Source organism: Patella vulgata, chromosome 5, assembly GCF_932274485.2.
Source record: "Patella vulgata chromosome 5, xgPatVulg1.2, whole genome shotgun sequence".
NCBI lineage: Eukaryota > Metazoa > Mollusca > Gastropoda > Patellidae > Patella > Patella vulgata.
This window is the reverse complement of record NC_065883.2, coordinates 24,985,963-25,001,044: the sequence shown is the minus strand read 5'-3', so window position 1 is coordinate 25,001,044 and position 15,082 is coordinate 24,985,963. Positions and strand designations below refer to the sequence as shown.

Sequence of the window (15,082 nt, the reverse complement as noted above, 5' to 3'; positions counted from 1 at the left end):
GCTTCCATTGTGGAACAATTTGAAAAATCTGTTGTATTTATGAGTTCAAAAGATTCCTGCAGTTTTTCATGTGAAAAATATTTTGATTCAGCTGACATATTAAAGAAATTTAAGATTGCTAAGATGTTGAGCGATAGTTTTATGACCACATGGCTATCATACTGGCTATTCTGAAGTTCGATATAAGAGAGAATTTCTTGATGAAGATCGAATTTCATCAGTAGTTTTACTAAATGGCATAATACTCTGGACACATCAACATGATGAGACTTTGAGTTGGATGAGGATTTAATAAGTATGTTTGAAAAACTAGAAATCAATTCAAAATGAGTTTTGATTTCCACTTCCTTTTTCATAACACACATCTTTTTATTTTTCATTAGGTATCCATATCGTTCCACAGATAGGTTAAATTTGTCTATATTAGTCTGTGTTGTGGTTGGTTTCAACAATAATAACTTTGACGCTAGAATTCGGAGTTTAAGCGTGACTGAGTAATCACTGAATGAATCATTTTTTTCAAATTCTCCAGCAATATTCCAAAAGAGACTGTAAGAATTATTAATCATGGGTGTAGCTGCTTCTACATTGTCTTTAACCAGTTCTAACATAATATACATTTCTTCTCCTAGTTCCAACATCACATCTTGATGAGACTGTAGTGATAAAACAAATTTGTTGATAAAGTAAAGGATTAATAGCTGGCCACTGACTTTCTCCTTGAGCACCCCAATCCCAGTTACCATAGAACTAGAGGGCCATATACAAATACATCTACTAATATGATACAGTACTAGTACTTTTATCAAGACTGTTCACTAGATCTAAGTCTTGACTTCTACTCTAGTGTACATTAACATCTATGGCAATAAAGTATGGAACACAAGTCAATTCACTAGATTATAGTTTGACACGATTTAAGATTGGCAATAGGACTCCAGTTTCAGTCATATTTGTCAGTTTTGACTGACAGGCAGAGAAATAGACTGGCTTTCAAGTAATTTACTAGTTCAGCTTTGAACGTAGGTTTCATTACACTCGCCCTATTGCATCTTTGTCAAAAAACTTTCGGTTCCCAGTCAATTTTACTTGGCAACTTTCGATTAGTCATATATGGCCGAGTTACGTAAATTTGTGTGGTACCCTATATTTAGATTTTAATTGCATCTGCCAAGCTGTAGTTAAAATCAAGAGTTGATTATAGACTTGTCGTGTTAATAAATATTTAATAATATATATAACTTAAGGCCTAAAGAAAGACCTCAAATGGGTAAATTTAGCTCTTAAATAATGTATCTTTAAATCCAAAACATATTACATTTAGCTAAAGTTGAAGTGTGTGTCCAAGACCAAATTTGTATTGATACATATGCTGTAAGTTTATTTCTGTGTTATTTTTTGGTTTGATTATACCTCTCATATAAATGTATTGCAAATGATCTGAACAAGGTTACGGATTGGGTTTAGAAATAAAAATTGGTGGACAGATTCCGAAATCAAACCAAATTCATAATATTATAGATCTCTACTACAAAAAACACATTTTACCTGCGATGGTACTTTAGCCACGATATGGTAAAGTAGTTTCTGCATTGTTAGTTCCTTGAGAACTGATTTAGCCTCTATCATGTGATCTCTGTAATATTTAGAGCATAATACAGCAGCTTGGATGAGGTCATCACTACACACACCAGACAAAATGACATCTTTAGCTGCTTGTAAAAACTGAGCAGAAAATAAAAGTCGATTTCTTTCTTTACTTGATGGAGAAGTAGAGAACAATGTCTGAAATGATAAATATTCTAGAAATTATCATCATGTAAGCAAAATTAAACAGAAAGTTTCTATTATTTATACTCAGATCTTATAATAAAAGGAGAGTGCACACTTGTCATCACCTTAACTGTTTCAGGACAAAAGGCCACAGAAAAATGGAAAATCAGTTCCAGATATAATGACACCAGCGGGATAGTGACTGACAGAGTCTGAATTTGTGACTGACAATGTCTGTGGTCACAAGATTCTTATTTCAATGACTAGGTAACAGTACACTTTATAATTTATTATACTTATCTACTCACCTTCAAGAAATAATTTGGAAAAGTGAAATTTTGTCAACGCAAAGGGGTGACATGTCATCCATAATACTATGGTAAATGAACGATTACACAACAGTTAAAACTTATTAGATTTGCATTTGATTATCAATTTGATTTTAAGCCAATTTTTTATATATCTGCTTGGTGTTAATATATGAGACACTGACATGTCTATTTAATGTGGCTGATGAAAATAGATGGATTAGTGTTTCAAACTATTTAGGCTACTAACCTGAACATCACTTGAGAAAGTGTTATTTTTGACAAGGTCACAGACATGGTCTTTTTCTTTTAATCTTTTAAGAATTGCTTTTTCTGAAGAATCCTCCATGTTTCTGAAAATAAAAACAATATAATATAATGTAACTTTAGTTTATTCATAAAATACTTTGTAGGATAGTAGGATATCTTGTTACAATTTGTTTTATAAAAAATGTTATTATTATTATTGTTTTCCTTCCTTTTCTTCTTTTGGGCCATAAACTTCAGAACAAAATCATAATAATCTGGTTCCAGAAATTGATCACCCAATACTGACAAATATTAACCATGGATACAACCAAAAACCATTCCATTGCTGTTACATATTGAGCCAATATTATGAAAATATGACATAAAATAAGTAGGCCTACAATTATTTGAATGACAAAACATTAGACAAAAGAAAATAAACTATTTATTTCAATGTTTTACCATTCCAATACGACCTTTATCAATGATACTATAAATAGCCACATTTTAGATAATGATACATTTTTTGCAAGAATTTGGAAAATTGACTTGATCATTGAAAAAAACTGATGAATTCTGTCAGTTTTAGGGAATGATAAAATGAGATAAAGTATTGGTAGTAAATGTATGTGGTTGTATTTGGTACTATTGGGTTAAAATTATAAGGTATTTGGTAATATTAGGTTAATATTTCAGATGCTCGATCTACTGATATGGACAGTCTAGTCGACCTTACATTTTTTTGATTTGATAATTCAGGGAATGGAACTCACTGATTTGTAATGAAATTTTATGTGGTGGTATTTTGGTAGACTATTAGGTAGTATTGCGTAAATCGTCTGCTAACTATAAGTAGTATTAATATAAACATATAAATATGATTGGTTTCATTTATATATTATTATTATCATGAATTAAATATTAAAACAAAACCATGAACATGTAAAATTTAAACTTTTTGATTACAAGTCGACTTCATTTGAGTTGGTTAAGTTGATCACATGTCTAAACTGGTTAAAAGATAGTTTGGAAATGATATTAAGTCCCCATTGGTTACAGCTCCACTGGGATACCACTCTCTGACCAGAAATCTGGTTACACGGTGACTACTCACTGGCTTCACTTCCAAACGTATATTTTATAGAGCTGTCTGGTACAAAAAGCTACATGTAAATAAATGTGACCAATTAACTGCTTTCAGAATAGGGGGGTTGGATGGCTGAATGGTTAGCGTGTGCACGCTGTATCATAAAGTCTGTCATTGAGTCAACTGGCGTGGTTTCGAATCCCCGGTTGTACGTGACAAGGAGTAGGGTCGCCTGTCCAACCTTGTGGGTTTTCTCCGGGTCCTCCGGTTTCCTCCCACTGCTAAAGACCCCTATGTGCAAGCGAATTATTAAAATAAAATTAAACCATATGTTAGTCCCGAAATGACCTAGTTTGTGTCGAGAGAACGTTAAACTCCATTTCTCTCTCTCACTTTCAGAATGAATGATTCTTTATATTACGGCCTACCCAACACTTTTACTTTAATAAACATTTTCATTTCAAGGAGCAGGCTACCGCCTATGTTACTGTATAATCAATTACTTCAGGCCTATCATCAACCAACACCTGCTGCAGTTTACTGACCTAATTAAAACTTTGCTTTTATTTCAAACACAAGCAATATTCTGTTTCAAGATATACTTGACCTAACTAATACGGTCATAATTGTGTGCTATTGTGTAGTTATTACATTGTTGGCCTCTTTTTTCTATTTACATACACTTTCTTGCAATCGAAATCGGCGGGTTTCCATTTCAATTTGTACACATCCGGTTTACCCGAGTGATTCATGCATTGGCACTCTTTAGACAAAACAAAATTATTATAATCTGTATGATAAAATAAAATAGAAAATTGATGTGCTGTAAATTAAACATTTTTTATAAATTAAGGATAATGTAATACTACTTTATATTAATATTATAACTGTGTAGTATTTGAAATTTATATATTTGCATCGTATGTAATCATTAAAAAGTGAATCACTCGGGTCAATAATTTCACTTCCGTTCATAACAAAGGTGGTGGTGCGTGGGCAATGCCAAATCAAAACAATCAGAGATATTTATTCATCATTTTATTTTTACCAGTGAACTAATAGTGTTGCATTCAGGTTATTTGTATATTTTTCACCTGTTTAAGTGATTTGTTCTCAAATTTAATATAAACACGGCGAAAAAGTCCTAATAATGAAATGACTACTAACCCTAACCCTAGGCCTAACCATTACTTGGTTTAAGCCCTAAGTACTAAAGTAGCCGGATCAACGTACTGCTCCAGAATATCAATGTTTGGCTGACTGATTCCGAAATGATAACACAATCTGATCTCACCTTTTTATGTTCCACTATATAACAGGGCAGTTATTAAATACATGTAGGCTATATTACTACTATAGTTCTATCAAGCATTAGCTAGTTATAACGTGAATAACTGCAGCATTATCGGATCCAGCAGATTTCGTTTTAAACTAAAGCAGCCGTTGATTATATATTGTTCTATATTATTCATAATATTCGATGTACATGTAGCCTACTAGGTGGCAAAAAATTCTTGTAGTTAGTCAACAATAAGCTGCGATCATGCAAGTAGGGTAGCATGATTTACACAATGAATCCCACCAATATTGCGGGCTTATAATTTGAATCGTGCTAATTCCAAATATGACATTCTGGTTGAAAATTAAATTTTTGGAAAGGAAAAACCAAAACCTAAAGTTTGTAAGAGAGAGAGAGAAATGGAGTTTAAGGTCCACACAACACAAACTAGGTCATTTTGGGACTAACACATGGTTCATTTTTATTTCAATAATTTGCTTGCACTCAGGGGTCTTTAGCAGTGGGAGGAAACCTGAGGACCCAGAGAAAACCCACAAAGTTGGACAGGCGACCTTACTCCTTGTCACATACAACCGGGGAATCGAAACCATGTCAGTTTACTCAATGACAGACCGTATGATACAGCCAGGATGATAACTTTTGGCGTTAGAGCTTTCACAAGAAATTGTGGACGATGGACGGACGGACCGATGGACGGACAGACGGACCGACGGGGGCGACGGCAATATACGTCCACATTTCAATGTGGGCGTATAAAAATGCTGGACCTGTGATTTAAAATACAGAAGGAAAAACATATTTCGATGTGCCATTATCTCGTCATCTTTGACAAATTGCATCTAATACATAGCTCTAATATCAGGGAATATTATACATGTATTCCATTAAAGCTTGATTGAGCACCCCCTTATTGATTTTTAATTGTGCTAAATTTTTACATATTTGTATTCCAGATGGATAACAAAAAGGCTGAAAGCAGTAAAGTTGTCTTACATGGCACAGGAAATACTGATACCAGACAAGGCTCTGATTCCCCTCCACCTCCCATAAGAAAAGGTAATTTTTTATTCCCATTGTATATATACTCTTCAAAAAAAGTTGGGGATATTGAAATGCAAATGCCTATGCAGGTTGCGATATGATAAATAGTCACGGACACTTGACATGCTTTGAGAGTATGTTCACAGATGAAGAACTTATTGCCCCAACAGAACCACTGAGCTGCACATGCGACACGCAATAACGACATACACGTGGGAGGGGTTCATTGTCAAAATTAACACTTCAAGGAAGGGTTGATGAAAACTGCTGCGTGCTAGTTTATCTATCCATGTTAGAAATCAAAGAACCAAAATTTTGACTTACCTGTTTTAGTTTACTTTCATAATTATCAGTTGATATTCACTGATGTTTTTAAGTTATTTTTTGAGTCACTACGGGTTATGGTCAAACTGACAAAACATAATTATTTGCCACATTGATGTATTTTTATTTGGTTTTTCAGAACAGATGAATGGAAAGTTTCCAGAAGTAGTAACTGAAGTATCTGTTAGGATAAAGATTAAAGAGACCATACAGCGACTTAAAGAGAACAATAATATTCATTTAGCAGAGTATTATGAAGATTTTAGATACCTGTGGCAAATGTCAAGGTATGCGTCCAATGATTCATTACGTAAAATGGTCATAGCCACCTACGTTAGTGAAGATTTCTTCTCTGTGTTTATGAAATTGTGGAAAATTCAGGAAAAATTGGACACCTTTGATGCCAAATATATTAGTCTGTGGAAAAATTTACGCAGTGCTGTATCAGTTATTTGGAATTGCTGTGATTCATCAGCTATACTTTGTCAGCAGATATCTGAAAGTCCGCTATTAGCCAAGTTCGCTGCATTGCTTGACAGTTTTTCAAAATGTCCGGATTTTATTGATAATGAGAAAAAGTTGTATTTTGTGAAATCATTATTGGGCATATTGCATAATACAGTTAGTAAATATGAAGATGCAAAGTTTTGTCTCAGAAATCATAATGGAGTTCAGATACTGCAGAATTGTTTGATTCTTGATCATCCGATGTTGAAGGCAAAGTCTTTGATAACTTTATCTTACATTGTGGATGAGCAGGAAAATGAAGTCATCAATGCGACGGCAGGTACTATATGTTTCATTATCAACGTGTTAAGAGACAGCTTGGCATCTGCTACAAATTTCTCATCTAAATTTGGAATGGGAGCGGTGGAAGTGACTGAAGGCTTGAACAACATTGCTTTTAATGATTCTAATAAAGTTAAGATTGTACAAGGTGGCGCCATACCGTTATTGGTTAAAATGATGAGTAACAATAGGAACTGTCAGTATTATGCAGTCATGTTGCTATGGACTCTAGCATTCAATCAAGCTAATCGTAAAGCAATTATTTGTGAACCAGGATGTGAAGAAGGTAGTGTATGTTCAATATACTTTTTGATACTTTGGTAGTTATCTTTTATCCAGAAATCAGAAATGCATGTACTTAAGGTCATTGATAAAGAATATACAAAGTGTAATAAATCTAATGAATGTGCTTCATGAATCGGCTTTTGAAAGCAAAGACCAGGCCCCAAGTTCACAAAGCATTCTCAGACTTAAGTTAAAAATTTACTCAACTTTCAATCAGTGTTTATGAGAAATATCATTGATCCAGAAACACAAAACTTTGCACATGGTTTCTTATTGATGTATTTGATACATTAAAACAACAAAAGTTTTATAAAGGGCTATATTTTAGTTTTTAAAATAAGGCGACAATTTTAAGTAAATGCTTAAATTAAGTCTGAGAATTCTTTGTGAACTTGGGGCCAGATGTTGCAGATTTGTTATTATTTTATTCATGACCTACTAGTTATGCAATAGATTTAAGGATGCTCAACTTGAAGTATAAAACGTTTTGTTTTCAATTAACTAGTTATCATTCTGATTGGTATGTTATCAGGGTAACTGTCATCCACTGTAAACAAAGAAAGTAGTGCATACATGTACATGCTGTAATAGTCTTTAGTCCAATAACGTGTCTTGGTGTCTTTACCTACAGTCTAATGTTCATAGAGTAAGAAGAGCTTGTTCACACAGGTGGATACAGGGGTGTGCGAGATAACCATGCTTCTTTATACAACCACATTTTTGTGTGGCTGTATTATGTTGTCACCCCTTTTGGTGTGTAACTTTATGGTCATGAGAGGACAAACCCTATTGATATTCAGCTGTAAATATCTGTGACATTCCGTTCCAAAGTTTCCCCTCTTTTCTAAAAACTATGTGAACGCGATACTGGCTACAGTTTTTAACAGACATACATTGTATTTCTATATCGATGTGAGTGAAGCATTGGATCAGTATGAGGATGATCCCTATTTCCCAGTTCTCAGTCCATCTATTGCTACATGTGGGCGTATCTTGCAGGGAAACTGCTTAAATACCTTTTTCTGTTATCTTCTCTGCGAAAACAATTACATGTAAGTTGACAATAAAGTGTAATTTGTTAAATTAGAACAGTTACCCTAATAAAGGCATGGCGGCTGTTTTACCTTTGTTAATAATAGCATAAATTACAAACAATCTGCAAACATATTTCACTATATTTTATTACATGTATCTTTTTGCAGGTTTGAATAATCTAGTTAATTGTAAAGATAAAACCTTGAGTCATGCAGCTAGAGGTGCACTATGGGAAATAAATAGTAATGAAGAACAAAATATTTATAAAGGTACAATTCATAACAGTGGAATAAGGGGAGGAGAGGGAGAAGGTTTTGATGACAATGTTTTGTTACTTGTACTGTACATTGTAGATCTTAAGGTCTGTTATCCAACAAGTCATGGGTTCAATCCTGAGTTTGGAGGGGATTTCCTGGCTATGTACGGTGATCTGCCTTCATTGTACATGTCTGTGTATTCTTTCAAGGTACTCTGATTTCCTGCCATTTCTAAAGACCTCTGATTGGAAATGAATATTTGAAATAAAAATATACCATACTAGTGGATGATCCGGCGTAGCACAGGTATAGCCAGCCATGAACCGGAAGTCTCATAACCCCGAAATCGGAAGTGGTAGGCCATTGCCACCAGGCCTATGTTACTCCCCAGTTCAAGCTACACCTATATACCAAATTTCAGCCTTGGGACAACCCTAGTGTAGCCGCCAACCCTAAACAGACAGACAAACAAACAAACGACAATCACAAATATTAGTATATAATATATATCTTGCAGCACATTGTAAGCTTTTTATTACATTTCTATTTCACAGCTTATACTGGACAGGCAAGTCTTCAACACTAACAGTGACAATCTGTGTCCCCTTACAGCAAAATGTTCACAAATATTAGTATAGGTGTTAGTTTCATAATGACCCGATTAATGTTACATGTATGTAAACATTTAAACACATCACTCTTTCTCATTATGAGTAATGGCATGTAACATAACTTTTCAAGGGGATTAAAAGGGATATCTAGTGGTCTAGAAAGAGTACCATTTGGAGCTAGTAGATGAACAAACTATGCCAAAACATACATTATATAATCTTAAATGACCTATGGCTATGGTTGGTTTAGAATAATATTATGAATGAAATGGGGTTTAACGTCCTACTGTTTTGCTCCGAACTGGGCTAATGAAGACGGGAATAATATTATACTTCAACCATTTTATATTGTGGTGTATGTATATTAAAATTTTCAGAAGTAGAAGCTGATTGTCCACATATTATGATAAGTTATCAATGGGATGTACAGCCTATAATGCTTAAAGTAAAAGAAAGATTAAAGCAATCCGGTTTTAAAGTATGGATGGACGTCGAACATATGAGTAAGTAAAGAACTATGATACCACATCCATTAGACTTTCCTTAGATATATATTATTTTGTATGGTATATAATATGGAAAGATAACCACGTGTGCATCGATTGTCAGACTTTAATTTTTGATATGACGTAAAATTCCAAGATGTCTGCGATGATGTCACGTTTGGTTCCTGGACCACATCTTGTTTTATTTCAAATTTACTTATAAAGTTATGGTTATTGGCCAGTGGAAGAACATTCAATCTTCTACTGATGTTCATTTGATCTTTGATTCATGATTTGTTGATCATGGGCAGAAAATGTAGAATGATGTTGTGTAGGGTGCTGTAAAATAAGACTTGATTTTTGTCTTATTTATATTTTGTTTATTTTTGATGCACTTCACTTTTGTTATACAGCCCAATTATGAAACACATTTTTAGTTATTGCCTTTACTTTAAAAAATAGAACTATCTAATGTGAACACCTCAGATGAAGAAGGGGTTAGCTTCCGTTTTCTTCCTCCACATCACTGAATGAAATAATAGTCGGGGCTTATATTTCAAAAAGTGTAACTACTGTGTAGATGACCTACTCCCCACTAAATGTATTCTCAAGAATGCTGTATATTTAAATTTTGTTTATTGCTTCAGTACACATCTATATATTTTTTGTGTTTTTTTTTTTCGCCTTTTCTTATTTTATGTGATACTTTAATTTTAGTTTTTGTGGCAAAGTGATGTAGCCTAAACAAGATATACATGCTTATATATCATAAGGTAAAACTATCTTTTGCACTTAAAGCCGAATAAGTCATAAGTGATTTAATACTTACACATTGTTCTTTTTGATGTTGATTTTTTCATTTTCTCTCTTTGCAAAGTTTTTTTTATTTCCTCCATTTGTTTTTTCTGGGACATTCTAGTAAAAAAGATATTCTTTGCCTGGTTTCAAGTGGACTAAAGCTTGTTGTCATACTATGCGAGTCATATAAATAAAATGAAATGGGGTTTAGTCAGTGTTATTCGTTCCTGCACCAACCAGGCTATAAATCAATCTGATTAAAACACAGATCCTATTTCGTTTCGCTTTTTATAGTTCAAAATTTCGTTTTACTTGTCTTGATGTGAGGGATCAGCCAATAAAACAGTCTTTTACATGGAGTTCTTGGCATGCGGTGCTATGAACTGTGGGTATCCCACTAAAAACATCAATGCTGATTGGTTAATGTCTGACCCCTGACACAACCTTCTACTACAACTGGTCAGATCTTCATATAGTGCAGGCCATCGAAAGTATAAAAAAATGAAACGAAATATAGATCTGTATTTTAATCAGATTGGGCTAATGATGACAGCAACGATCATATAAAATTACAATTCAAGAATGCTAATTATTATATTACGTGAACTGGATATTTTAGGTGGCTCAACATTAGAAGCTATGGCTCTAGCAGTAGAGAAGTCAGCTGTTGTTCTGATATGTTTGTCAGAAAAATATAAAGCTTCACCAAGCTGTAGAACAGGTTTGTCGCATCTAGACTGATAATTCTGATACAACGATATTCAAATTTTGTTATGAAGGCTTCTGATTTCAAATGTCTTCTGTGTCTTCCACTCTCTATAAGAATACTCTCTTTCCCTTTGAAAAACTCAAAATGAACTTGCTCATCAACCCTATAGCAGGGGTGGGGGGGGGGGAGCTGTGGTACACAACAGGTAGGGCATTTGCCTTCCAACTAGAATGTCCCAGGTTCTCACTTGTCTGTTGGGGTGGGACAATAAACTATAAAACCTTGTTGTGCATGTAAATAATAATAACAGTAGGCAGAAATATTGCTGTCCTTGGAAAATCTCGCCCTTGCATTGCACACTTAACCATTGAAATGAAAGCTAGTATGAGTTAGTCTAAAAAAAGACAGATGCAATGGGGTGTCATTACTAGAAAAACATAAATTATAAAGGAAATGGAAAAGCTGGAGTTCTTATTTATGTTCTTTATATGCATGTACTACAATTGCTTAAATTATTGATTCTAAAAAGAAGTTTATAGAATGCCCTTTAAATAAATGTAGTAAAATCTACTGAGCGCCATGGAAAACGCATCACATAGTTTTTCGTTTAACAAAATGATCCTGTAAACATATCTTATTTATTTTGCTTCTTATTGTGAACAATATTCAAATGGGAACACATCAATAACAACACATTTGTACACTTATGGATGTTTAATCTGTAATCAATGGTACAAAGTCAGAGGGGTCAAAACCAAAAGTATGACACAGATGTCAGTAGCGCGTGTGTCCTCCACGGGCTCTTACGCACGCTGTGCAGCGACGTCGCATGGAATTTACCAATGTTTGAAAGAAGGCCTGGGGCAAATTGTTCCATTCTTGGACAAGAGCAGCTTCTAAAGCAGCAATGGTGTGCATCTGTGGTCACGCTACAGACGGCGTCCAATCTCATCCCAGACATGTTCTATCAGTGCCATGTCCGAAGACATGGCTGGCCAGTTCAAGACATTGATGTTGTTAGCAGCCAGGTAGTTCATACTAAAACGTGCGGTATGCGGACGTGCATTATCCTGTTGGAAGTGCTGAAGTTGTGGGTGCGCTCGAAACATCGGAACAACAATTGGTTGCAAGACATCATCACGGTAGGCTACAGCATTAACGCGACCCCTGCAAATGTGTAGGGCGGTCCGGTGATGAAATGTGAAGCCTCCCCACACCATTACACTTCCCCCACCCCATCGATTCGTTTCGAAGACGCAGCAGTCTGCAAGACGTTCCTCAAGATGTCTGGACACACATTGATGGCCATCAGCGTGATAAAGATGAAAGCGACTCTCATCACTGAAGAGCACACTTTGCCAGTCTACTCTTCTCCATGTCTGGTGTCCTTGAGCCCATATCAAACGCCGCTGACGGTGATGATCCCTGAGGATATCTCCAACATAAGGTCGTCGTGCACGGAGTCCTACTTCTCTTAGACAACATCTTACGGTGTTGGCACTTACTGGTCCTTGTCTTTTGACGACTGCTGCACCCAGATGTAGCGGTCTTTAGCCTGGGTTGTATCGCGTTGTGGACCAGGACGTTGATGGTCAGGTGTTGATCCAGTAACTCGAACACGTTCCACCAACCTTACAATAGTGGACTGATGACAATTGAAGTGTCTGGCAATAGCACGTGTAGACATGCCAGCCCTGGACATTCCCATGGCTTCATTCCATTGATTATCAGTAAGTCTCGGCATCTCTAGCTCGATTCCTTCACACGTCCAACAACAAATTACGACAGATTGATGTTTCACAGTTCATGTACTGCACATTAAGTTGAAAACATGATTTTAAAGGGCTCACACACAATGCTGCACGTGAATATTGTGGTTTTCATGTGCATCTCGTGCAATTTTTTTTTTGTGCCCACGGGCCGATATTTTTTGCGTTTGGGAGCATTGTGTGAAACAATAGTTCATACAAAACCACCTAGTAATAAAATATTTGGGAAAAAAAGTGATGCGTTTTCCATGGCGCTCAGTATACATGTAACATAAACATGTTAGGCCGAAATATTCCCTTTATAAAAACTGGTGACTCATTAGTAAATATTATTTCATTGTAGAAGCAGAGTATATTTATAGATTACGTAAAGATATTATACCATTACGTGTACAGAAAAAATATTATCCTGATGGTTGGTTAGGCATGATGGTTGGAACACGATTATACTTTGACTTCAGTGAAGAAGTTCATTTTGATTATCAAATTAATAAATTGACAAAGGAATTAGGTGATAGAGGAATGGTGTCTACAGCAAACAGAGATACATTTACAGGTAATATTTGTAAATTATTTTATGACTTTTTAATAATTTGCTAAAAGAATTTAATCTAAAGGACTTAATGGTTTGGTTTGCTTTATATTTTTAATCTAAAGGACTTTTAATAATTTGCTTTATTTTTTTAATTGAAAGGACTTTTAATAGTTTGCTTTATTCTTTTAATCTAAAGGACTTTAAATAATTTGTTTTATTTTTTTTTTTCACATATAATAATGCTTGTCAAATTAAGATAGCTCCATTTGTCTCAGATCTTCTGACTATTTTAAAATAACTGGCTAAAATTTGGCTGAAAAATAAAGTGTTGATTTAATTTAAATTTTAAAATTTACCCAATCACAACACCACCCGATCAAACCTGTTTAATACTTTATTTATATCTAAATCCAAAAGATTTAGACAGCTTCTTTAAGTTTTGACGAACCAATAGATAGTTGTAGTGGTCAGGTCAATTTGGATTTCAAATGTCTAAAAAAATATTTTTTAATTCATCAAAGTGAAAAGCAGGTTATTTCACAAATTTTCATTATTTGAATAGATCAAGCATAATAGTAAAAATGTATTTTTGTATATTAGAAATGACTGTTCCAAAATTGTTTACAAGAGAAAACAGTATTCAGATGAAAGGACAAGCTATTTCATATTGGACATGTAAACAAGTCTCGGATTGGTTAGAGAGTATTGGATTGAATTCTTACAAGCAATGGTAAGGATAGTTATATATGTGAATTTATTTATCAATGAAAAGTTATTGATAAATTATACAGAATTTCACAAATTATTTGGTTCATTATGGTTTTAACATTCAGACCGCTTTATCTTGAAGATGCTTATTAATATTGTTTAAATTCACATTTCCATATAGTCTCACTCAATTTACTTATCAATTAGAAACAAAACAAACTCAAATATTTTTTTATATTGATTTACCCACATCGAGTAGAAGAGAGAGAGAGAGAAATGGGGTTTAACGTCCACTCGACACAAACTAGGTCATTTCGGGACTAATGTATGGTTTAATTTTATTTCAATAATTCGCTTGCGCATAGGGGTCTTTAGTAGTTGGAGGAAACCAGAGGACCTGGAGAAAACCCATGAGGTTGAACAGGCGACCCTACTCCTTGTCACGTACAACCGGGGATTCAAAACCACGCCAGTCGACTGAATGACAAGACTTTATGATACAGCGCGTGCACGCTAACCATTCAGCCATCCACCCTGCCCCCTCGAGTAAAAGAGAGCCACTGTAATGCATGCTTTTATCATGATTTACTGAAGTAATTTATCAACGTAAATCCATTCTTATTTTGTTAATTTCGTTTTAGAGTGTCATGAACATATTACATGTATGTACTTACATTTACATAGATTGTATACCTGTATTTCTATTTTCAGTTTTGTAAATATTGATGGAGTTTTATTATTAGAGATGAAGGCCATAAAACAAAGGGCGCCAGAATATTTTTATAAATCATTGAAAACAGATATAGGCTTAACCCTTGTTGATGTTTTAAAATTCTCAAAAGCACTAGATGTAATTTGATTATGACAACATTTGTATTATAGCTGTTATTGTGATTAATGTTAATTTGCTCAATATACATAACTCAACTTTATTCAACATCTCGCTCAAGTTGGAAAAGTAAATTAATTTTTTTTTTAACCATAATGTTTTTTTTGTACACTTTAAAAGTTGGTTATGT

The 15,082-nt window shown here is 34.4% G+C and overlaps 1 protein-coding gene and 1 long non-coding RNA gene across 4 annotated transcripts; one reads left to right on the top strand and one right to left on the bottom strand.

The window, feature by feature from the left end:
- Window positions 1-36: 36 nt before the first annotated feature.
- LOC130013039 (uncharacterized) lies at window positions 37-2,415 on the bottom strand. Its single transcript, XR_008788321.1, has 3 exons — window positions 2,332-2,415; window positions 1,549-1,785; window positions 37-656 (listed from the first exon to the last, which is right to left on the bottom strand). It is a non-coding gene; the product is annotated as an uncharacterized LOC130013039 (long non-coding RNA).
- Window positions 2,416-4,394: 1,979 nt separating this feature from the next.
- LOC126821101 (uncharacterized) lies at window positions 4,395-14,927 on the top strand. 3 transcript variants are annotated; one of them, XM_050549420.2, is made up of 9 exons: window positions 4,395-4,491; window positions 5,671-5,773; window positions 6,222-7,157; window positions 8,359-8,460; window positions 9,437-9,562; window positions 10,962-11,063; window positions 13,164-13,376; window positions 13,956-14,085; window positions 14,775-14,927. In XM_050549420.2, exons 2-9 carry the CDS (start codon window positions 5,671-5,673, stop codon window positions 14,920-14,922), a joined length of 1,860 nt encoding a protein of 619 aa, XP_050405377.1. In that variant the 5' UTR covers window positions 4,395-4,491; the 3' UTR covers window positions 14,923-14,927. The 3 variants fall into 3 exon arrangements, with proteins under 3 accessions (XP_050405377.1, XP_055957215.1, XP_050405378.1); XM_056101240.1 differs by lacking the exons at window positions 13,164-13,376; window positions 13,956-14,085; window positions 14,775-14,927 and adding an exon at window positions 10,262-10,317; XM_050549421.2 differs by lacking the exons at window positions 10,962-11,063; window positions 13,164-13,376; window positions 13,956-14,085; window positions 14,775-14,927 and having other exon boundaries at window positions 9,437-10,279.
- Window positions 14,928-15,082: the final 155 nt, after the last annotated feature.